Source organism: Desmodus rotundus, chromosome 7 (genome assembly GCF_022682495.2).
Source record: "Desmodus rotundus isolate HL8 chromosome 7, HLdesRot8A.1, whole genome shotgun sequence".
NCBI lineage: Eukaryota > Metazoa > Chordata > Mammalia > Chiroptera > Phyllostomidae > Desmodus > Desmodus rotundus.
In genome coordinates, this window is record NC_071393.1 from 68,521,295 (window position 1) to 68,546,191 (window position 24,897).

Consider the following 24,897-nt stretch of genomic DNA (forward strand, 5'->3'; position numbering starts at 1 on the left):
GAGGTTTTGCCTTAGACCCATGAATTGGATCATCTGAAATGTGGTACATAGTGAAATAAAAAAGATACTAGAGATTTGACAAAGGACATGATTATGATAATGAATGGTGAGCAAATAAATTTTTGTTGGCTTTACCACATGGTATTCATTATAAGTCCTAGTGCTTAGCTTTTTCTCACAATGACCCATGTCCTTAAGAACAGGATCCTCTCCACAAATGCTGTAGTATTTAGTTGCTTATCTGAAGGCATTTTTTTTCTTTCTCAAATATGAAAAGATTTCAATAATGAATGCGTAAATATTACCAAAATATAATATATACCCTCTACTAGCACCCTAAAAGTCAGGAACAGAAGTCAGCCTGGGGTGCATTTGGCTTTCTTTTCCCTAAAATAAAGGACTAATATTTGTTGTTGAATAAATATAGGTATATTTGGAGTTTAGCTGCGTGGTAATTGGTGTTTGCCATCACAGGGCTTGCTGCACATGAAGAGTGTGAAGGATATTTTAGCTCTCATTCTGGCTTTTGGGAATTATATGAACGGAGGAAATAGGACTCGGGGACAAGCAGATGGATACAGTTTAGAAATTCTGCCCAAACTCAAGGACGTCAAAAGTCGGGTACTTATTTGTTTCATAATGAATGTCTATGATCTGCCATTATTTTTCTTTCATACATTTAATTTTAAAAAAGAAAAAGTATTTATGATCTATTTATCTCTGTCCTCCCTCTAACAATATATTTTACCATTTCTTTCTTTTAACTTTTGAATAAGATACAGTTTTTAAGTTTCATCTCATTTGGATGACAAAATTCCTAATATTTGTTTGATCTAAAATACACAGTTAGGTGCTGAACTACAGTGAAAGAATAAAACAGATAGTATGTGATATAAAGCTTGAATTTAGTGTTGGCCACTTATAACTTTTGCATTCCTGCTATTGGAGCAATGCTGAATCACCAGTTGAGCTGAGCATTTGAACTATTCTTTTGCCCACAACAGTTGAGCTAGACATCTACTGTCAGACTCTCTGAACCTGATTATCATTTGGCTCCACACCCCTGCAGAGCTACCTCTTTAGAAACAACCAGCCCATACCTAGGCATCCCATTGGGGGCAGCAGGAGTGGAAGGAGGGGAAACACACAGGCAAATTAGAATTAGACCCATGTGAACAAGACTCAAAGGCTGCCTTGTGGGAGGGCCTGCTCGCTCCTGGCCTCCCAGGGTCATAAAGTGGCGCTGCATTCCTTTTAAGCTGTCCTGATTGTTTTTCACACCATTAAGAACACACATCTTTTGTAAGGTGGGAAGGGAGGGATGGTTTTCTGTTCTAGTCCCTGGTTCCCTTTAGCATTCCCCTGCCCCCACCTGTCTTGGCTTTATACCAGAAAATATCGAGACAGTGCTTTGTTTATTTTGTTTGTTTGGTCTGGCCATTACCTCAGAGCTCTTACGGATTTTTTTTTTTTTTAGCCACACAAAGAGTAGTGAGTGTAGTGTCATTTCTTTGTATGGATGCCATAAAAAATGGATGGGACAAGGAGAAAATCTTACCAGGCTCAAACAGAACTAGTACCCTGTAGCACAAATTAAAAGTACATATTAGGGTCACAAACTGAGATTTGGGCTCTCAACTTATAGCAAAGTCTCATGTGAATGGTTTTCATTTAAGTTTCTCTTTTAAACCTAGGATAATGGGATTAATCTGGTGGACTATGTCGTGAAATATTACCTGCGTTACTATGATCAGGTAAGAAATGGCATTATGTGGAAAACTACACTAATGGGGTTTCAGCTGTTACACATTGCTGGCATTCAGAAATTGGATGATGGATGGATGGATGAATTTCAAATCCAACATAGAATTTGAGAGCTATCCAGCCTCCTTGGTTTACGATGGAAACACTGAACAAAGTAGTTTAGCTGAGTCCTGCAAAGAGAAGCACTATTCGTGACACAAATCTCCCGACTCAGTCCTCTCCGTGACACAGCTTCAGAGAGGCCCGAGTCTTCCAGTGCCTTCTGACCAGATGACCAGGGTCTTTGTGAAATCTATACCCGTCCAGTAATTGGTCATGTTTGAAACTAGATTCTGGGAGGCAGACCAACATTTAGGAAGTTAATATTCGGTAATACCCCCTACATTGTCAGTAATATTCATCTGTGAGCAAGTTGGAGACGTGGAATCTGAAATCCCTTCTCTTTGCTGAAATTACATTTGCAGTTAGAAAAATTTTCTGTGAGAACCCACCTGAGCTCAATTTTCTCTGTTTTATTCCTTCGCATTAAGTGGAGAACAAGGAGTCCTAACTCTGAGAAGAAAGAGGTACTGTTGTAAGTTGCTGACAAATTTAGCGATCAGTATGAATGGAAAAAGTCTCAGGAAAATGTTGTCAGGGCTCCTGCTTAACTATCCATGTCAGCAAAGTTTTTCCTGGGTACTGAGGGAAGAAAAGTAAAGATTCCAGGGCCTTATTTTTTAAAGGCCTACAATTTCATCCAGAAGATTAACTAAGCACTGATGAGGTTTCTAGTTATTTCTCCTGCCCTCCTGGGAGATTTATCTGACTGTTCTCAATATGTCTAAATACAGCAGGATTCCCCTCCCACCCCACCCCTCAACGTCTTCCCTCTTTCTATTAAGGATATTATCATTTTTGGTCATTTAGACATGAAGTTGTGCTTCTCTTTGGTTGCTCTCTGTCCTTTAGTTCAAACTGTGTCTCATGTTCTTCCCTGTGTGTGTGTATGCGCATGTGTGTTTTTAAATCCCAACCGATCCCTGCTCATTCGGGCATTAAGATAACTCACCTCGGGAATTTCAATTGCTCGCCAGCTGGCGTCCCCACCTCAGGTCACTCCCATTCTAGTCCATCCCACACTCTGTGGCCTGATTTTATAGTTCTGATCATTTCACTTCACATTTTTACTCAAAAACTAAATAGCTCCCCTTTTTCAAGTGAATTGAGATTCTATCCAATTTATTGCCAGTCTTTTACAACCAGATTTTTATTACTTTCCCTCTACGCACATTCTGTGATTCAAGTCCAGACTTGATGTTTTCCAAACACACCCTCTATTTTCTTACTGATGTGTTTTTACATCGGATGTCCTCTCTAATTGGAACTGTCCTTGTCACTAGCCTTTTAATAAAACTTCTCTTTTTTTTCTTTTTTTCTTATAAATACTCTCTTAAAATAATAAATTAAAAGATGTTTTAGGAAAAAGCATCTGAGATATATATACATATTCAGAATCAACAAGAAAAAGTCAACTTGTCCCTTCTCATTAAAAAAAAAAAAGGTGGCAAAGAGAATGCAGGTAACTACACAAAACAAATAGAATATATGAATTGCCAACTAGATATGTAGAATAGAATTAGCAATATGTACTGGTCAAACCTTTCTCAGGCCTATCATGTATGGTTGACTGAGTTCTCTGTTTAAGATCTCTAGGTCAAATGAGACCTTTATCTTGTCTGCCCTGTATTCATCAAACTATATGTCCTGTGAAGGGCACCTTGAAAAAAAATTGAAATGTCAGGTGCTTGTCAAGCTGTTTGCCAGTGGAGCTGAGCCTACATGCAGGGGCGTCTTTTTCTATTTCATGCAAATGTCCTGCTGTATGGGGTAGCAAGGCTTTGAGATTTCTATATCTAAAGCCTTAGAAATATGCATAACATTTTTAGGGGTGTTTATCCTAAGGAAAAAATAAGGGCATGTATCACTATTTTATTTAAAATAATTTATAATAGCAAAATATTGCAGAATTTTTGGTAAGCGTCCAAAGATAGAAACTAAGGTCAAATAAATCATGCTAGGGTCATAAAATGGAAGAATAGACTACCACGGGAAGTACACAGGAGAGTGTTTGGTGGAATTGGAAAGTGCTCCTGATCGGCTCTTACAATTACAAATGTGTTTAAAATGGTATATAGTATAATCTCAAATATGTAAACATAAGTACACAGAAACACAGAAACACCTGGGAGGATGTGTATTAAAAGGTTTGATTCTTTCCAGGTAGCAGGATTGTAAGAGATTTTTACTTTCTCCTTTCTTTTTATTACTAAACACAACAAACACATGTTACTTTTGTAAAAGGAAAAATAAGATATAATAAAAAATAGTGCAATTTTACATGACCCTTCTTCCATAAAGGCTTTGCTAGTTCCTCATCTTTTACTCCTTTGAAGCCTGGGAACACTTCGTTTGAATGACTCTTTCAAAATCTGTTTTCTGCCTTATCCACCAATATCAGGGAGCAATTACCCATCATCCTGGCATTGCTCCCTGAGATCCAGAACTCATTGTTGTCTCTTTTTTAGTGTCTGTAATGTAGGTGCCTGGTAAATGCTTGCTGAGTTGCATATACAGCAAATATCGACAAGAATGTAATAAAAGGCATCCGTGATGAAGTAGATACAAGGAGGCGAAAGCTGTATTCTGGTAGACTGAGGCAGATGTTTTGGTCTTCAGGCAATATATACATACCCCAAGTTCTGGCGGCAGTATCAGTGTGGCAGAAGCATTTTGAGACATGGCATTTCTCATCCAAGGTTGACATGAGCAAATTTACCTCTTGGTGTTGGCCTCAGCCAAGTCAGATGCATTGTCTAGGAAGGCTGAAATTTGCCTATGATATACGACTCATTGAAGAGAGCCAGACCCAGTGGAATCAGCTTTGCAGAAGGAAATCTGAGAATAGTTTCAAACTCAGGATGACACAGTTTGGGAAAATAATAAGTCAACATCTGTGTGGTCCTCTCCTAGTACTTGCTGTGCAAAATGCATTTCACTCAACAAGAGAGTAGAATTATGTGATTTATTAAACTACCCTCCCCCTCTAGGAGCATTAAGTGATGACTTGTGTGGTTAGTGGTGATGAGCAATTAAGTGAAGAAAGGTGACTTCTGTTCCAGGCTCTCTCCCACTCACGCCAGGTTTTGGGTCCAAGTCTAGGTCTGTGAAGTTGAAAGAAACCCATGAAGAGCCATGTCTTTTCAACCCTAATTGAGCAATTTTTCACAAGAGCTACTACTACCAGACTGATTTGCTCAGGACCATTTTCTCTTTTTTCTAGATTAACAAAAAAAAAAAAAAAAATGAAGCCAGACTGAGTCTGATAAAAAAAAAACTTTGGGAAAATAGAAAGAGATATTATTTATGAGTTCCTCCAGGGTAGATTGCCATGGAGTTTTGTGGCAAACACCGTAGATGTCATTCCATCTAGCACTCAGACTAGATATTGCTTCCATGGTTTTTAAAGTAGTAAAATAAGTATAGGAAGATGAAAACAAGTGCACTGATCACATAAAATCCTGATCAAATGAGAAGAACCACCTTCTTCTAGCATTCCAAGTAAAGCTAAAGGTCTTAAAGGAAAGGGAAGAGTCCAGGGAATCCCTGAAACCACAAGAAACTATGAAAATAAGTTAGATGTCTCCTGCTGAAGGTACAGATTTCCAAGTATAGTGTTTTCGAGCATCCCGGTGATGTTTCCAGAGTTTATTGGCATGCCAGAGGTTCTGTTCCATACTGAGACCAAGACTTCCGGCCTTCCTGTCTAGTGGGGAAGACATACAAGCTAACATGGCAGTTTGTAAATTAATATTGATAAGTGCTGTAGTAACGGTAAGTAGGAGGGGTTCTTGGAGACGCCCAAGAGTTAGTTGCTGGGACTTAGGGGAAATCTTTGAGGGAGTGACAACTGTTTGGAGACTTGAAAGATGAGTATGAACACAGAGGTGTGAGGACATTCTGGGGAAGGGTTGGAAAGGGAGAGTTTCGGGTAAAAGTTTTACAAAAGCCAAGAGGCAAGAAACTGTGGCCTTTCCTTTTATTTTATGAAAGTTTGGGGAGAGGAGTTAGAGATGGGAGGAAGGTAGAAATAAGGCTGGAGATATAGACAGAAGCCAGATCATAAAGTGCCTTGTAAAGCAGCTTCAGCATTTGGAACTCATCCTAATGACAGTAGGAAAGATGGGATGTGAGGGAAAGCTGGCAGAGTTGCCTTTGTGGAGAGACCTGAGATATGCAAGATACGGAGCTTACATTAAACAACTCAGGAAAAAGCAAGATAGGCTGGAAAAGAAATTGGAGGCTCAGCGTATCTTTCAATGTGCCTGATGGAGGTTTTGTCCCTTAAGGTGTTTCTCAGCTCAGGTACTCTATGAGATATAGTTGTGGGGCCTGTCAAAAACTGTACTCAGTTGTGCCCTCGGTAAATATCTGGTGAAACTAGCCAAACAAAATTTTTACAAATATGTGAAGAATTCTCTCTCTCTCACACACACACACTCACTCACACTTTAAGTTGCAAAGGAAGGTCAGTAAAGGCATAGGGAGGGTGATTGTTCCTTCCACTGTAGTGCCGCCATATCCAGCACCTTCCAATTCATACCCATTGACATACCCCGAACATGAGTTATCTAATTGTTACCATGTGCAATCCAAACCAGATCTTTCGATTTAAATGCTTTCATGTGTTCCTCCTGAGCCTTTTTCCATGGACATAGGGTGTCCAAGATCAGGACATACCTGACAATTTTCTCTTTGATTCATAAGGCAAAATAGAACCTAGTCCATGCCATAGCCAATCTACATGCCAGTAAGACTAAAATGATATTGTACAAGACACAAAAGCACTTCAAAGTCACCAGTCCAAACTGAGGAATAGCAGAGGAGCTTTGGTACGATTTTTATTCAAACATTCAATAAAAGATGCTTTGGAATTTCAACTGAAAGTGACAACTGGGCTATAATGTACTTTTCTTTATTGTGTCTTTTAGGAAGCAGGAACTGAAAAGAGTGTCTTCCCCCTGCCTGAACCACAAGATTTTTTTCTGGCTTCCCAAGTCAAGTTTGAAGACCTCATAAAAGACTTGAGAAAACTGAAGAAGCAACTAGAAGGTAATGGGAACTGCTCCATTATTATGATGGTAGCTAAGATTTTTAAAAAAAGATTTAAGAGAATTATTTATTGTGTGGCTCATGGAATGGAACTGGTACAGTGTTTATTTACAGCAGTCTACAGCCCTCAGGAAACTTCCCATCTCTACACACTTCTTAGGGGCATTGCATTTACAGAGCCCTCTGTTACTAGTGTTAATTAGTACTTATTATACCTGGATCTTATTCCATCTACATTTTCAAACATACAGTAGATATAATTTTAATAATAATAACAGCACAAACCCTTTATTGAATGCTTACTGTTGTCTCATATAATTCTTATAACAATCCTAATAAGCAAGAACTATACTAACTCTCTTTTACAGATAAGAAAAATGAGGCTTGGCTAAATTATGTTCACACAGCCAATCAGAAGCAGATTTACTGAGCACTAATCAGATCTATGTGAATAGAACTCATGCGTTTTCTAAACAAGTTTACTATGCTATCTCTCTCCCTTCCTTCCTCCCTCCCTCCCTCACTGTCTTTCTCTCTCTCTCCCTTTCTTTCTCTCTCTCACACACACACACACACACACACGTGTTCCTATAAATTTGGCTTACATAATATATATATGAGTTCAATAATGATGGCAAGACCATAGTAAACATTCTATTTTAGTTTAATTTACATTTTTAATTATTCAAAACAAAATGCTGAAAGCCCCTTTTGGCTTTTTTAAAGGGTGAAAATATGTCTCTCTGGGGCAGGAATTTTCCTTTGGCATTTCTAGAGCCTTGTGTTTTCACTGTGGAGACATCTCCTTGTCCAAGAATATAAATACTTGTGTTGGAGCTTGTATAACTCCAGTTGAAGAGCTCTGCGGAAGATTTAGGGAGCGTGTTAATGTGGAAATGGAGCCCAGAGTGCCAAAAGGAGAGCTTGAGGAAATGAAGAGCTTGAACCAGGAATATTTTTACACTAAGACATAAAATAAACATTTAAAAAATGTTTATTGTGAAAGGGTGCTCAGAAACCTAAGTCTTAGACAGAGAACAGCTTGGAAATGGAAGGAAAGAGGGAAAGATCTGCTCCCAGTGGCAGAGAAAGCCATTTGTTTTTACTTTGGGTATAAAACTTGCTTAAATAAGGATAGTGGTTACAAGTGAATATTTTTACCTTGTAAATTATTTTTAAAGGAACATGTGGATTTTTCCCCCTCCTGTTGATGTGGTTGAGAGCGCGAATTTAACCAAATGAGTGCTTTGTTCAGGAATGTGATATGTGGATTTGTGGATATTCTTTTCCCTTCCCTTAAAAAAAAGAAGACAGTTTTATCCTTGTCTAAGATGAGGAGCTTGATTCTTATTGGAATAAAGCAGAGTAAGCCATCACATAGCAGTTTTTTTCTGTCTGTCTGCAATGGCAGAGTTAGGGCACAGGCCAGTCCTCGGAGTGGCTGCCCAGGGAGCAGTGGTAGGGAGGACCCGTGTTCGTTCACTCTGTGGCCACCCTGAATGCCCAGCCCTTATCTCATGGCCCATGTACCACCCTGGGCCTGCCCTGTCAGCTAGTCTTTTGAACAGAAACCTGATCTATGTGTGATCTTTCCTCTTCTTCTGCCTTCCTTCCAGAGACTGCCCCTTTCAGGCATTCTGGCTCAGCCACCTCCCTGTGACGTTCCTGTGTGTTTGATGATAAATCACAAAGGGGTGAGAAGAGTGAATTAGGAATACAGTGGACAGGCAGGGGTTCCCCCAAAGCTCCCCACTTTCGGTATATGTTACTTTCTCTAGGGAGAGCCTAGGTGTCGTTCCAGATCTCTCAGTACTCAGTTCACACTTTCCTCAATTTTAAGGAAATACCAAACTTCTGAAGTTGGAGGAGCTGCCTTAGGAAGGAAAACTGAGGACTGCCTCAGTGATTTAACCAAAGGACATCAGGTACCATAAGGGCGATAGAGGACACTGGGGCTCCCCACATGCATTGAATATTTAAACAAAAATGTCCTGCTGATCTTTAGGGATGCCAGTGTTTTCCACGCATGAAAGGTACCTAGTAAATATTTAAAGAAAATATAGACCGTTGGTTCTCTAATGAATTTCTTTTTCTTCTAAATGCCATCTGGCAAGATGGCCGGAGTCATGGCGGTCCGTTTCATCTCACGTTCTTGTTCGGGTTTCACCTCCATCTCCATAATGCCTTGGTGTGAGCCTCGATTGGATGTTTAATTGAAGAGGACATAATTTTCACACATACAGCAAAGATTTGATGAGGCTTTGAGGTTTATTGTAGCCATTAAAATGTCGTGGCTGCTGGCAAAACCCCAGAAAATGTCTAAAGCTAAACCAGATGTGATTAGCAAATTTCAAGTCGTCTCAGGCCCCAGTTCTCCCTGCAGCAGCCATGGCCCTTTAGAAGAAATTTGTTTTGAGTAGCATGAACCACACCTTAACAATAGGGTGTGAATTAACTGCAACTGTTGGTTCTACAACTGTCACTTGTGTAAGTAAACGTTGTCAATAGGCATCTTTCACAGAGACAAGAACTTTGAATAGCTCTTTTATGTAGGTAAACAGCAAGGAATGGATGATAATAGTATCAGCTGCAATTTATTACATGTTTATAATAACAATACATTATTATTATCTATCAGGTACTTTACATATATCACTTATTTTAATCCTTGCAATGTCCCTGTGAAGCAAATATTATTGCCGATCTCTCACAAGAAGAGGAAACTGAAGTTCACTGTGCTCGCTTAGTTTGCCGAGTCACTTCACAGCAATGCTGACCTAGCCACATTTTAAAGCTAGATGTGACTCCAAGCCATGTACTCACGGCATCCTGCCAGTGGCCCAGAAGTTTCCATACCTTACCAGAGATCAAAACAGAAAGAGATATATCCTCAAGGCATAAAGCCTCATAAAGATACAAACAACAGAGAGAGAGTCACTGGAGTCACTGAATGTGTGTATGAGTGCAAGTGTGCAGACACCCCCGCCCCCCAAAACCATATGTGTGCACCCTTGGGTTGGGGAGAGGAAGAGGGAAGACATACAGGAGAAATGGGTTATAAAAGGGAATAGACACAGTATTGCGTAGGATTAAGACCTCAGGTTATGGAATCAGTTATGTATTTTTTACTGGTTTGGTGAAAGCAAGATCTTGACAAGTAAGATAACCATAGAGTATATTCATTTTCTCACCTATAACATGGGACAATTGTAGTACCTGTGTCATAGGAGGTAATGAGTGCACGCTCCCTTAGTAAGAAAAGCTTTGATAAAGCTTTGTAGTTGTGTGTATGTACCTCCTACTGGAAAATGCACAGCTTCTAGAGTCAGGCCCATGTTCTTGAGAAGCCAGCTGGCTGTGTTTGTGGAAAATCTACTTCCCAGAGCACCTGCGTGTTCTTCTCTACACTGTGGACACAGCCCCAAGTTCTTGGTGCTTGGGAACATGTTTCATATTGTGTTTACTGTTCTACATCCCTTAATGAGACAATAATTTTTATTTCCCTGGTAGTGTGATATTGTAAGTAATAGCTGGGGAAAAATCAAGCAAACAGTAGGAACAGTTGCTCCCTTTCTTATTTGTCGACCTTGCTGGCCAAAATTCTGAAGGTATTCTTACCAACCCATGCGTAGTAGGCAGAATAATATGGCAGGAGCTCCTGAAGATGTCCAAACCCTAATTCCTGGGATCTGTGATGATGTGACCTTACATGGCAAAAAGGGACTTCGCCAACATTGAGATGGGGAGATTATCCTGGACTATTCAAGTGGACCTAATCTAATCACACGAATCTTTAGCATGAATCTTTAAAAGCTGAGCACTTTCCTTGTCTGTACTCAGCGGGGGATAATACAGCAGAATGAACAGAGGGATGCAGTGTTGCTGGCTTTGAAGAGGGGAAACTGGGCAGTGAAACGAGGAACACAGGAAGCCCCTACAACTGGGAAAGGCAAGGAACAGAGTCTCCCTGGAGCCTCCAGAGGGCACTCAGCCCCGTCAACACATTGAGTTCGGCCCAGTGAGACCCCTGTCAGACTCTAACATGCAAGGACTATAGGTAATATATGTGTGTTGTTTTAAGACACTTAAGTCTGTAGTAATGTGTTACAGTAGCAATAAGAAACAAACTACACCAACCATGTGTGTGTCTAATTGTGCCAGTTAATACCAGTCACACATCCCACATACCCACCCCCACACCATTGCTGAGGCCATAGTTGTAGGGTTTCCCCAGTACTAGCAGTCATCAGTGTTGCATGAAATGTGAATTAGTGCTTTCTTAAAAAAAAATAGGCCTTTAGTCCAATAAACTTGGAAATGCTCCATCCTAAAATCTTATCATAGAGATTCACAGCACACACGAGTTTATTAACAATTCTGCAAAGTTGTGCAATAAAAAACAAAACAAAATGATTTAACCCTGTTTAAAGCGGCATTTCTCAACTTAAAACATGAAACAGTGGGTTTTTTCTTTTTTCTTTCACTGAATATTTAGTAATATGATGCAGAACATGCATTCTGTGAAACAGTTGAAGAGGCGATGTTGATTTTCCTATCCAATCTTTGATATAAAGACATAGCTGTTGCTAAGTTGTCACTACTGGACAACCAGAGGAGAAGAGGCTGTGATGAGCAACCATGGCCTTTGACCTTCAGTGCTGCTCTTGGTACTCCCTGGCCCCACTGTCCTCACTCGGTTTGTTATCCATGTAAACAGACAGAATGGGTCACATCCTCTCTAGTGTCTTGATACCTAAAAGCCAAAAGAAATAGTATTAGTGTTACTCAAAATTACTCTGGTGTCACCACTCCCATATCCACATTTGTTTGACATCATCCTATAATAGTATTTTATTAAGAAAACTTCATTCTGGCTATGAAAGGTTACTTAATTTTTTTGTTGGAAGATGAGGCAGGAAGTCTTCAGATAGGTGTTGAAAAGTCAGTGTATTTTGAGAAGTTTACAAAAAATAAATAAATTTTTCTTATTAGCACAAGTTACTTAGTGTCCCTTATCATTCAAATGGGCTATTTAATCAGCTGTGTACTAAATATTGCCTTGAAAATGATGTGTTCTTAGCCCTGTTATTACATACATGAATTGGGAAAATGTAATTACTAGTTACATTACATTCAGTGTAAGATATTCAAACTTGTTTGACAATGTTGGCTGAGATGCAAGTTTATGTGTGTTTTAAGATACTTTCAATGATCTCATTTTCTCTAAATATCTAAGACTATATATTTGAACATGTCCTTTCTTTGTACCATTTAGAAATATTTGGGAATACAATTATACATTTTTAGAAAGGCAAGAGTATATATTGACTTTTTTGATGTGTTACCATTCAATAAATGTTTATCGGATAAATGTTTATCTGTTAAATGTTTATCCTAAAATGTTAATTCCTTAAGCCTTCTTTAAATGAGGTGCTGCATGAAATATGTAGTCCAGGCATACAATAAATGTTATATTTTTCATTCTAAGTTTGAATAGTAGTAATATTCCTAAACTAACTTTACACTGAAGTATATCCATCACATCTGTAGGCATTGTAAATCCTGATGTCCTTATTTTAATGGAATGACCAGATTAACCCAAAACCGTTCGGATGAACCTTTGTTTTGTATAACACTAGTTAGTCCCTGAATATTCTACTCAAAATTTAAATTATAAGAGGGTGTAAATTCATACATACATGAAAGTAACAGTTCAAAAAAAGAGGGGATTTTTGTTGGGGGGGCTGGTGTTGGTAGATTTTCCAAACTATAGTCAGTGTGTTTTCCAGATAAAGAGGGCAGATTGAGTGCATCCATTTAGCTCCACTCCCTTCTAAAGTCTCACCAAAAAAATCAACATGTTCTCTAGACTTGTACAGTCAGCACCAACACAGTCAGTTAAGAGAGTGGGAATGAGAGACGAACCACGCCTGCACGAGAAAGACACAAGACGAGAGCAGTTTGACATCTCTCACGGTCCTTGGCAACGACTGGTGTAGTGGCAACAGTTTGACCATTTGGACATGGATATGAAATTTTTACAATTAAAATTAAGGCTAAAAACCAAGTTATAATCTACTCTCAATTATAGGTAGGTAGATTAGTGTGGTTAAAAATTGGCCATAATGTCCACTTTTAATATTAATCATGACGAGCTATACTGTTTACATGCTGGAAAACCTTTCCTGTTTGAAACTACATGGTAAGCATTACACTACCAATTGTTGCTCCTGAAAGATGGAAACAATCCTCTCCTTTGCCTTTTTGCTCACTTAGGCGTCTGAGCAAATGCATTGCTGAGACATTAGTGAGGTGCCGAGGGGGAGCTGTGTGGAGTGGGGTTTGAGACTTGGAGCACTGACAGCTCCTGGAAGGGATGCTGCCTACAGAAGAGTTGGTGTCCCTGGGGTGGAGGAAGGCAGGTGGGGTGGTTAGCAGAACCTGTACTTCGTCTTGCCCTTGGCTGCTTTTGCTTTTTCCATTTTGATTAGGGATATGTGTAATGTCCTGCCTTCCTCCCATTACTGCAGTTAATCGAGAGTTGACTGTGAGAAAGGAGAAGAAATGCTAATAATTGGTGTTACTGATCTGCTAATGAGTATCTGAGTTTGTGTCATTGAGGACAGGGGGAAGGATTCTGGCCCAGCTCCACTGTCTATTTCTTTAGTTCAAGTTTGGCTCCATCTTTTCTGCAGCTCTGTTGGCTCCCCAGCCAGGAACCTATGTATCCATCCAACACTTGGAGGGGGTGTGGCCTTTGGCCAAGTAATGCTCCATACCATTGACAGAGCATTTCAGAATACTCAGCACAAAAAAGAAAAGCTTACACACTTTTAAAAAGAAAGAGGTTAGGGGTGAGATGAGGAAAAAAATTACACACAGAAAATCAGGAAGCAGAATGGCTTCAGGCTTTTCAACAGCAACACTGGAAGCTAGGAATGGATCAGAATTCTGAGGGAAAACCATTCCTATTCCAGTATCTTATGTCCACCAACTCATCAAATATGAAGCAGAATACAAGTATTTTCAGACATGTAATTTCTCAATAATCTTATCTCCCATACAACCATCCTCAAGATGCTACTAGAGAATGCTTTGTCACAAAATGGGAAGACAATGGTGACAGGAAATAACAAATCCAGTGGGTAAGGGAGGTGAAGGGCTGCTCCACAGGCGGGGAGTGCAGGGTGACAGCGAGCACGCAGAGCAAACAATCCTGGAGATGCTTAGTGAGGAAGATGCAGTCTGGTGTATCTGAATGTTTTGACAGGGTTTACACAACTAGTAACAAGTTTGGATGGAGTTCATTTAGTGATAAGCACATAGAAAGCAGAGCAAATTATAAAAAACACTTATTTTGAGGGTGAGGCAGTTTGGGACGCAAAGTCTTTAAAAATGGTTAATTAACCAGAATTTACATATGCCAGCCAGGACTGGGAGTTGTTTTAGCAAAGTCATAAAAATGTCAACACTGGATACTAGTGTGAAAGCCACAGTGGCGCTACATTGGGAGGAGGATCCTGTGTGGTGGGTATGGGGGGAGATCAGGCACTGCTCCTCACAGTGTGCGTAGAGTTCATTTATTTTTTTTAACTATGTGCATATATAACTTTAATATATACCAAAGAAACCCACAGCATTTATGATAGTTTAGTTAAATTTCAACAGCGGTGGCTGGCATGTGGAAAGGAGTACCGGCCTGGGATATAGGAGATGCAGTTTAAAATTCTAGTTCTGCCTGTTACTGAGGGCATGATAAGCCATGCAGCTCTGACAAATCACTTAATCTTGGTGAATCTCAGCTGAAAAATATGGAACTGATCATCCTACCCTCCCCCGCCCAACTCAGAGGGATATTGGAAGGGTCGGGTGAACAGCCGGATGAGAAAGGTGTTATTTAATCTCATTCAGAGCCATGCAGTTTGCTCAATGTGTGCATATCGGTGTGTCCTAGGGGGAGAGGGGAAACTGATCCATTAGGACAGGGCCCGCTAGTTTATCACCTTTTAGGAAGCTCCAGAAGACACACCTCGGGTGATTATTGACCGTGCCTAACCTATTAGCGCTTTCCTCCTCTGCAGCCCATTGTCCACTGCAGTAGTGTGTAAGTCTGAACTCTGGTACGGACTGGACACGTCAGCCAGAGTCCTGACCACGTTGCCATGGTGTTGGAAATATTTAGTTTTGCAAGCAAAGTTTTAGAAATAATAAAAGAAAAACTTTGATATGATTTATTTTTGTAAAATGATTTCAGTAAAACAGACATAAGGAACTGGGGTAAGAATTTCAGGAAAGCAGTGGGTGTAAAATGTTGATTAGCATGGTGACTTTTGATGCAAGGCATTCAATTAAGTGCGACACGATGTGTAAAGGTCACACATTTCCCAAATGGAATCCCTTCAAAGACAAGCTGTACAGAACGGAGAGGGGATAAGGAAACTGAAACTTGATTCACCCATTTAATTAATGGAAGAAGTTTGTGTTTTCCTTTGAAGCCATAACTGTGACAACTGTAGGTGGAAAAGATGAGTTACGGTTCACTTTATTTATAAATGAACATGGTAAGTAGAATTTATTTTGGTTTTTTTGACAAGAAACATAAAATATTGAAATAAAGCTACTGTCATGGCAAAGTCTGAGTCAGAAGCCCTGAATTCAGGTTTTGTCTCACAGGCTGTGCAACCCAATAGTGTCATCCCCCACGCCTCCATATCCTTGTGTGCAGAGGGGGGCCTCCCTGCCCCCCTCACTGATTATTTGAGAGGGGGATTGTATGAAGGACCCCCCTTTGCAGAGTATAAGCAAAAGGGAAATATTTATCCCTGATGCCCTTTGTGCCCTTATATCTGACATCCAGTCCATGAGCAAATCCTGTTGACTTCTTCAAAACATGCCTTGAATCAGTTTATTGCTTTCTACCCCCACACCAGGGCCGTAGCACCAGGTTCCTAATGGGTATCCCTGCTTCCACTTCTGCCCTCCCTTTAAATAGATCTCCATAACCCAGGACAGGTCGGGCCATTTTGTTGTTTCATATTCATTGCTCCTGGGATAAAATCCAACTTCAAAACTTGTAGCCGTGCCTTGCAAGTTTCTACACGATTTGCCCACTTGTCCCTTTCTTTGTCTCATCCCATGGAACCATGCACCACCTGCGCGCTGGACTCCAGCCTCAGGGGGTCCTTCTTTGGGTTCCAACCCAGTGAGCGTGTTTGTGCTCACAGGACCTTTGCGGCAGCTTTTCCCTCTGCCTAGCACGTCCTTCCTGTTGATATCCCTGTGCCCCGGCCCTTCTGTGACCACTCAAACTTCAGCAGCTACTTTGAAGAGTCTCTCTTTCTTAGAGCCCACAGTTTTGATACTGCTATTATTTTCTATTTATTTATTTGTAAATTTTATCTCCCTCCCCTCTCCAACGAGGCAGGAATCTAATGACCTTTTTCATGTTTACATGTACTGTTTTGGTAAGCGCCTGCCACGTAGTTGCTGTTCAACCAATATTTTCTTATGGGCAAAGATGTCAAATGAGCATAAATAGGTAGAAGGCTTAGGAAAACAGATTTAAAGCTGCCCAAAGGAAGGACTGGTGGCTTTGAGAAGGGGTGGGTGCCTCACCTGCTTGTGCTTAGAAGACTATGTTGTGGTGGATAGGCAGGACAGGTAACATTAGAAAGGGTAGTTGTGCTAGATGATTTTAAGTTTCTAAGGAGATTATTATTGCTGTGCTATTTCAGTGTATTCTACAGTTCTCCTTACTCAGGAAGGGTTATTGGGTTCTTCCCTGGACTTAGTTCATTAGAAGAGCTAGAGCTCTGGCCACTTACAGGGTATAAAATTCAACTGAAAAATTGTATGAGGTTTGGAATTCAGGCATTGCCTTTCAAAATGGCTTTCAAGGATCTGCTCTTGAATTAAACCATGCATCAAAAACTCTAATGTTGATACCATCTAGAAATAATCTTTATAGAGTAGAATTCTTATCCAATATGTTTGGTTAATGGAACAAAGTTGGCCCAAACCAGGAATCATAAAAAATGATGCTGATATTCCTTAACCTTTAATTTTAAAACAAGTTTAATAGAGTATCACTTATTTGTCTGTCGGCTGATGCAGGGCTGAGGCCTTCTCTTGAATTCTAGATCTTTGAGTGGAGTTTGTGAGTCTTCCCTGAACACTCGGCATCCATGGTGGACCACCCATGGTTTCCCTTTCATATTTTTAAAGTGGAGTCAAGGCTTTTGCAAATATCATCACAGAGTCTTTCCGGATATTGATAATTATTCTAAACCTTTTACTTGTCTTGCCCACATGTTTTTTTGAAGTGAGCTTTTTTATTTTTAGCTTAGAATAATTTCAGATTTACAGAAGTTACAAATGTAGTATGGAAAGTTCCTATACAGCCCATACCCCATTCCTCCAGTAACCTTCCATTGTTGTGACTCATCAAAAACTAAGGAACTGGCACTGGGACATTTGTGTTAACTAAACTCACTGGTGCTTGTTTGGATTTTGCCAGTGTGTCTACCAATGCCCTGGTTTTGTTCCATGATCCAACCGTAAGTACTGCACAGCATTGAGTTGCCCTGCCTCCCCAGTCTTCACTCCCCTCTCACACCTGTATTTAACAGCTATATGTATATTAATCTTCATCTGAGAGTATGTTTATAATTCTAGAGAGTGGAATTGGGAGAGAGAGAGGGAAACATTGATCAGTTGCCTCCTCCTGTATGTGCCGCAACCCACAACCTAGGTATGTGCCCTGACTGGGAAACAAACCCATGACCTTTTAGTGTACTGGATGATGCTCCAACCAACTGAGCTGCGCAGCCAGGGCTAACAGCAATATTTTAAGTTCTTCCACTTACATTGTTTAGAAACAACACATTGCTCGTAATAAGGATTCTACTCAACTGTGGGAAGAACTGCCCAGGCAAACTGGACAGTAGTCTTCCAGCTGCAGACTTGCGGCATACTGTAGGAATCAAGTAGAATGAATGGGAAATAGCATTAATTTGGCAAGGCCATTGGCAAGAGTGTCTTCTCTATGTCCCATTTAAAAAAAAGAAAAAGATATTAATATAGTTATAATAGTGATAACATCCCTGTAGATAGAACCTCATCCTTTGAAGTGGGGAGGGCAGACATATAGAGTGGAGAAAACATAGTGGATGGGTCTCGAACATAGGAAGCAATATGGCTGGGATTACCCAGCCAGGCACAGAACTTGGGTCTTTTGATTGCCAAGCCTATGTTACTATAAATTTGTGTCAGCTCAACATATTTTCTTTGCCCAAATAGATTTGTGAGTGGTTTAGTGAATATCAAAATATCTTCTTGCCCAAGTAAATTGTGTTTCTTGGACCTTATGGAAGATTCACAATTCACAAATGGATTCTTTTTGTGTCAGACAACCAATTGAATAAAGTTAGACGGAGACCTGTTTGGCCCCAGCAAAGGGGATTGGAGTGTTTGCCAACATCTTTATCCCAGATTTCTTGGCAGCAGCGTGGTGTTTAGATGCACAGAGGTCACAGACTGCGACTCTACTTTTTAGGCACCTAGAGAAAGGTCACTGACCTACCTGGGGTCAGCAGCCCTGATTCAAGCCTCCTCTGCCATTGATAACCTGACCTTTTCCTATCCTTCACCTAACCTCCCTGGCCTTCTGTTTTCCCATTTAAAATGAAGGGGTCCCAGTGTTGACACTTGGTGATTTTCTTACCTTTTGCAAAGCACTTTCATAGGTACTCCGTATTGCTTCTAGCACTTCCCTGGTTAGATTGGGTGCAGGACAGCACAAGGCCAGTGGGTCTGACACCCCTGAGATCAGATTCTGACTCAGTCACTTAGTATCTATGTGACTTTACTCATGTCACCTAAAAATAGGGATAATAGGAGGGCCGAGCTCATAGGGTTCTTCTGAGGAGTAAAATGAGACACATAAAGCAGGCTGAGGCCCAAGATACCATTTGCCATTAAGAGCCATTTGTTTTGAATCATATAGGTTGAGAACTTGGTATAGTTTTCAAAAAATTATTGAGTACAGAGATAAGAGGCAGTGTGTACAATTTAGTGTAGACACCCAGGAGCCATTAGGCCAGTGGCTTTCCTGGTGGCATAATGTACAGAAAGAGGAAGGCCCAAGGGAAATCGAGTATGGCCAATGTACTAAAGCTGCTCATTTGGCTGTGCTTTTAAACTGTTGTGCTTTGTTGTTGTTTTGACTATTTTGATGGACTTTAAAAACATCATCAAATCTCCAGGTATCAAAAAAAAAAAAAAAAAAAAAAACCCTCCAGAATACGGGGAGGACCTTGTTTGACCTTTTCAATCAGTTTATTTGCTCAGCAAATATTTAATCAAAACACAGAGTTAGCTGCTAACTTAAATAAACTCACTGAAATGTTAAGTCATTTGTAAAGCCATTTTAAGAGCAAGTGTTACGCTCATTTTCTAGGTTTTAAACTTATCCCCATGTTCTCTTCTGATCTGTCTTCTCGTAGGAACAGAAAGCTGTCTCTAAGCACAGTGACTAAACCTGCCCTCTGTCTGATAGGTGGGAAGGTGGGCAGAGTTTGCCCCTGCCCAGCTGTCTGGCAGATTCACAAAACCATTTGCAAAGCCCTTTCTGATGGTGGTGTTATGAAGAGAGTGAATAAATGTGTGCTACCTCCTGTTCAAGGAACTATATCTTGGAATTAAAAATTCCTAGTTTGTTTTCTTTTTCTTTTTTTTTATTAAATCCAGGACACCCCTCTCCTTATCCCCCTACCCAAAATTGAGTTGTTTAAGCTGCAGCTGAATTTTTAAACTGAAGTATATTATTTTTCTCCCCTAAAGCTGTGATAAAATTAATTGTGACTCATATTCAATGACCTGTTCAAGTCAGTGACATGGAGTAAAAATAAAAAGGCAGCTAATCTAATAGAAATAATTAAGCAATCGAACGATTTGCTCAAGGTCTTGTCACAAGTACCTGACTCACTTGAAGGCAGGGACAAGTTCTCGGGGCTCCCCAGACCAGCAGGAGATAGCTTTGATGGGCCTCCCTTGCCTTTAAATTTTATCACTTGGGCTCATTAACTTCAGACCTAAAGACATCACGGAATTTAATAGGCATTTCAGAATCTGTTATACCCAGCTTCTCCCAGAGGAGAATTTCCCCTTTCCTCTAAGAATCCCAGATCCTTCCTAAAAACTTTACACACAGTCACGTGGCATGTAACCATATAATGGCCTCCTGTTACAAACCTCACCAACTTACCTCTCTAACCTGGCAGGCCCCGGGATGCAGACTGCCGGGGCTGCTCGACCAGTAACTTTCCCTGTGCCGTAACTCAGCAGAGAGGCAGGATCAATGACAGGTTTACAGGAGAGTGGGGCTTTAAATAACTGAGGTCAGTGTCTGGAGGTTTCCCATTAATACCACTAACAGCATCCCACCAGTGAGACTATCGGCCACTTTGCTACCCACTCCGAACTATTTCTGATTTTCAACTTTATTTTCAAACACATCTAAGAAATCCTGACTCCCAGCAAATTGACAACGCAGCCCTCTTCATGTGAAGCTTTGTTTATCGGCCACAATTCTCCCGACAGATTTACAAGTGTCTGCGGAGTTTTAAAAGTCGATTGCTTAACAGGCATTAAGTGAGACACATAGGGCTGTGTAAATATTTTAGCTGTAATAGGGGATTTTTTTTAAACATCTGAGCCAAATATTGCATTAAATCTGAAGACAGTGGCAAACTGATTAGCAGCGTTTGCCAGCTTCATGCTTTGCCAGTGATTCCCGTAGCCAAGAGTACGTACCAGAATTCATACACTAGTTTAGGTTGAGAGTTTTAAAATGACTTTCCATCCTTTTCTCTTCTTTCTCTTCCTTATGCCTTTCCATCTTTTCTCTATTATTTCTTCACGTTTTATTTAGATGTAAACACTTTCCAGAGTAGAAAATTACAGTCAATGTGACTAACCAGTGAAGGCTGAAACGGGAACGTGGGCCCAGACAGGGGTCAGAGAAACAGTGGAAGGCTTGCAGCTGTCCTAGTTGAGCCGTGTGGAAACAGGTTGCTTTGTGGTAATGGGCTTATGTATCTTAATCACTGGTTTCTCTGTAGCCAGCTGTTGCACTGCTGGAAGGACATAATGCTAAAATCAGCATTGTCACCTCTTCCACATACTGATTTCCTGGGATTATAAAGAGGCAGGCCTGTCAGCTTCAAGGATTACATGGCTGAGAAATTCATCACTTAATTTTAGTATAAACTGCAATAAGCATTTTGGCTCCAGGGGAAGTCTTTTTTAATTTAAGCTTTCCTGTAAGTGAACCATTTTCCTGCTTTGAGCAATGGGTGGGATGTATTGCTTGACCTGCAATATAATTTCTGTGAGAAGGAGGCATCTCAGCCAACAGGGCTTTACTCTCTCTGCCTTTGCTGATTCCATCAGCAACCTCTTAATTTTCACCCTCTGATTTTTCCTCAAAATACTTCTTAAAGTGATACTCACTTGGTTGCCCCAAAGCGTAGGCTCTATATAGTCTTCACAAATGGCTTGAGTTGTAATCACATGTCCAGAGCATTAATATTGTTGATCCATGGGTCTGAGCATCTTAAAATTATGTGTTTATAATTATATATATATGTAAATGTATTTTTTAAAATCTGAGCATTTGACATAAATTTCAAATCTGCCTCTAGACCCTCCCCAAACTCAGATAGCTCCCGTGGTATTGAGAGCCTACTTTACATTCAAATTAAACACGACTCCTGGGACCTTCCTAAAAAGCCACTTTCAGGGGCAGACCTCAAACCTAGTCTTACGCTGTGGTTCACCTAGTCTCTGGCACCACTTTCGTATGTCACCAGTTTCTTCCCCTTTTAGTAAATCACCTCCATGCACAGGTGGTCACCGCAGTGCTTGCCATTCTAGAGTGTGATCACTTCCAGTACAAGGACCAGCAGCAGGCACATTCTAGCTTCTATGCAGCCAGCCACCTCTGCAAAGCAGTGGAGGAGCCACAGCTTTATTTCAAAACTTCCACGTTATACCAAAAGTAGTTTGTATCCACTCTGTATCAAGAACTCTAAAAATCTTTTTCCTATTCTACCCATAATTCCACTTCTGAAATCTATTCTAAAGAAGTAATCTTAAACTTAGAATAAGTTTTTTACTGGGCACCGATGTTACTTAAAGCCTGAACGATTCACTATGAGAATAAAGTAGAAAGGACTTTACTATTCAACTGCAGGGAAATCTTTAAGTGAACTAGAACATATCCACTTGATGAAATTTTATATGGCTATGAGACACAATGCTTGTGAATTTTGTGAAATAATGTGAGAAAGTGCATGATGTGTTTAATAGAATGAAGGTACACAAACTTCTCTGTCAAATGAAAGCATATTAAAAAGACATGTATAGGCAACCCCTATGAAATCAGGGAGGGCGTGTGTGTGATACAGAGGCTAAGACACTAAGAACAGGCAGCAAAGTATGAAGTGGGAGCCGTTCTGGTTGTGAAGGATCTCCTATTTTTTGTAAATGTTGTTTGTGTTTCTTTATGTATGTTACCTTTATAATACTTTTTAGAAATTAATTACTGTTCTCCTCCCAAAGATGAGTGCCCTTTCCCTTCAGATGCTCAGGAACTCTGTGTTTGGGGCTGTCTGCCTAAGACCGTGCTGTACAGTCGGCCCAGAGATGAGAATGTCCACGAACATTCCTTTTTCTTCCATTGAACACAACTTTCCTGTCTATCGCTTGAAACCTAGCCTTTCCAAACCAGCCAGAGAAAGAAATTTATATTCAAGTGTTAATAAATTCTTCTTTCATAATGTTTTCTTTTTCAACTAATACGCATGCATTTCTAAGGAGATCTTCTGGAGTTAGCATCTTCTGTTCAAGGGAAGGCTTCTAACGGTAGCGATTTTCATGATAACCATGGAAGGGATGTTTTTAAATAAACAGACAGATCATTTAGCTCCTGATAAATCCCATCATACGCAATCTGTCTATATTTAGGCCTAGTCATGAGTAGGTGATTAATGAATATTTTTCATACTAATGTTTCACAGACTAAGGCTGCGTCAATAACCGCGTAATCATCACAGTGGAAAATCTGACTCAGCGGTGACGTTCGATAGGAGGGATCTTTGAATAGCGCTTTAAATGACTCCGTGCAAAGGCTGCAGTCGGTGGCCCAGCTTTGCAAGCCTTTCCAAAAGTCCTGAAGCAGGTTGGCATGTGCTCACTTGGCCCTGTCACTTCTGCTTAAATTTTTGCATGGAGAACCCTCATGATCATAGGGTATTAAGGTGAACTTCATCTTGGGCGGCCTCCCTCTGTGAGGTGAATCAGCATCATGGGATTCCCCTAGGCTCAAGCTCCCTGGTGGGTTTATTTTTACACAACATTCCTCTGGGGAGAGAGACACCCACTCTTGATCAGAGTAACCCTAGATAACATCTTCTTAGGCAGAAAGATGTTCCTTATATTGTTCTTTCTTGGGCTTAGGTTTTTAAACAAGTAGCTGTAGGATCTGTCTCTACCTACCCAATCCCATTCCAATTTGGTTTCCTCCCTCCACCCCTCGCTCCCTGAAATTGCTTTTGAGAGGCCCAGTGACTTCCATGTTGCTGGAATCAGTGGTCACTTCTCCATATTCTGCTTGACCTTTCAACGGGATTACAGAGAGCTGACTGTTCTTTCTTTCTTGCAATACTGGTTTCCTCCCAGATCATGTGGTTCTATACTTCCCACTTTTCTCCTTTTTTGCCCCATGCTTTTCTGGCCTCTCCTCCACTGCTTGCATGCCTCAGGGTTTGTCCACAACCCCTTCTTTTCTTTGGCTACATTCTTTCTCTACCAATTCATTTGGTTTCATGGCTTTAAATACCAATTTTATGCCCATGACTTCCTGATCTGTATTTCCATCCCAGCCATGCAGCCTAAACTGCAGACTTTTGTATATAATGTGAGGGTCTCATTGGCATCTCAAGCTTATCATGTTCTAAATAACTCTTGATTTTCACCCTCAAACTTTCTCATGGCTCCGTTCTTTACTCTGGTCAAGTCTCTGGTCAAATATCTCCACAGTGAAACTTTTCCTGATCACTTCATTTAAAATTATACAAGCATTGCCCTGGACACTGTGGCTCATTTGGTTTGAGCATCACCCTGTAACTGAAAGGTTGAGGGTTCAATTCCTGGTCAAGGCACATACCTAACTTGTGAGTTCGATCTCCAGTCTGGGTATGTGCAATCCCTGGTCTGGGCATGTGTGAGAGACGATCAATGAATAATTCTGTCTCCCTTCCTCTCTCTCTAAAAAAGCAGTGAAAACACTGTCCTTGGGTGAGGGATGAATGAATGAATGAATGAATAAATAAATAAATAAAAATTACACAAGCCTCCTACTTCTATGGCCTTATTTGACCTCTCTTCCCTAATCAGGGTAGTTCCAATGCTTTTGAATGCAGTTCCTTGAATCTTGTTCCTTTGAATCAAAATCTAGACATAGGACACTTGACCTTGGAAAGAAAGAAGGTCCATGTCCTGAGTTCCAGTCATACTATTACCACTGGTCTTATCCCAAAAAACTCATGCATTCCCATAATGCTTTACTTTTGCTCATTATATTTTCTCTTTCTGAAACTACTCCTTACATTTTGTATTCTCCTTGAATGGCTGGCCAACTTCTCCTTGACCTTTGCAACTCAACTCATGTTATCTTTTCTGGAGAACCTCCCCTGAGCACCACCTGACTCCAGTATCCCATGACAACATATTACAATATGTTGGTTTCCTTGTCTCTCTGTTATTAGACTCTGATGAACATTTTTAGAGGAGAGATGACCAATAGGTCTGGTTAAATATTTTTTCCTAACATTTGGCACAGTGCCATAGTCCAGATACTCAATAAGTACTTTGTATGAGTATTTGAGAGTGGGGTTTCCAGCCTACTCCTAGAAACCACCC

At 40.4% G+C, this 24,897-nt stretch overlaps 1 protein-coding gene across 3 annotated transcripts in view; it reads left to right on the forward strand.

Annotated features, from left to right (window-relative positions):
- Positions 1-24,897, forward strand: part of FMN1 (formin 1) — a 403,953-nt gene that overhangs the window by 279,987 nt on the left and 99,069 nt on the right. For all 3 annotated transcript variants that reach the window (XM_053928167.1, XM_045201498.2, XM_024567895.4), the window contains 3 exons: positions 475-621; positions 1,695-1,754; positions 6,795-6,915. In XM_053928167.1, coding sequence (XP_053784142.1) covers positions 475-621; positions 1,695-1,754; positions 6,795-6,915 — 328 coding nt within the window. The remainder of the gene's footprint in view (positions 1-474; positions 622-1,694; positions 1,755-6,794; positions 6,916-24,897) is intronic.